Source organism: Apaloderma vittatum, unplaced genomic scaffold (assembly GCF_000703405.1).
Source record: "Apaloderma vittatum isolate BGI_N311 unplaced genomic scaffold, ASM70340v1 scaffold30275, whole genome shotgun sequence".
Taxonomy (NCBI): Eukaryota; Metazoa; Chordata; class Aves; order Trogoniformes; family Trogonidae; genus Apaloderma; species Apaloderma vittatum.
Genome location: NW_009719334.1, coordinates 31,383 through 31,995, shown reverse-complemented (window position 1 = coordinate 31,995; position 613 = coordinate 31,383). Strand labels below are relative to the sequence as shown.

Sequence of the window (613 nt, the reverse complement as noted above, 5' to 3'; positions counted from 1 at the left end):
AGCCGCCCCAGCCCCATCAGGGCAGCCTCGCTCCTCACCTGTGCAATCCCTCCAACCATCTTCTCCTTCACCACCACCGTTTCGTCGTGGTCCTGGAAGGCAGCTGCCTTCTGTGCTGCCTTCACCAGATTGTCTGACGCTCTCTTTACTGCATTGCCAGCAGCCTGAAGAAGGGAAGAGTAGGAGCAGTGGCTAAGTCACAGCCCCAGGGTATGACTGCTGCCTGGGAGGGGAGAAAGAACCCCTGCCCAAGGCGGGGCTGGCAGGCAGGACAGGCAGCCAAGGCGTGCTGGGAGCTGCAGGCAGGGATTCCTTTACATGGCTCGCTGCCTTGCCACCCGCTCATGACCATTTCAGGAGCTGCTGCTCCCAGACGGGCTCTGGCTCCTGTCTGAGCCGTGGGGCAGGGACTAGGGGGCAGCCCTGCTGACCCACCACAGCTCTTGGCCCCGAGGGACCAGCACTGGGACCCCATGTTAACACCCAAACGCATGGGCATTAACTTCTTATGTGCCATAGCCTCTGAGGGTTAAGAGCGCTACAAAACATATCCCCCCGTCATTAACCTCTTGAATGGCACTGATGCAGCAGATGCCTTTCAGGCTTTCTTGTG

At 59.4% G+C, this 613-nt stretch overlaps 1 protein-coding gene across 1 annotated transcript in view; it reads right to left on the bottom strand.

Moving 5' to 3' along the window:
• Positions 1–38: 38 nt before the first annotated feature.
• Positions 39–613, bottom strand: part of LOC104274854 (talin-1-like) — a gene marked incomplete at its 3' end in the record, with an annotated part of 27,265 nt that continues 26,690 nt past the window's right edge. Inside the window, 1 exon segment of the mRNA XM_009870606.1 lies at positions 39–164. Coding sequence (XP_009868908.1) covers positions 39–164 — 126 coding nt within the window.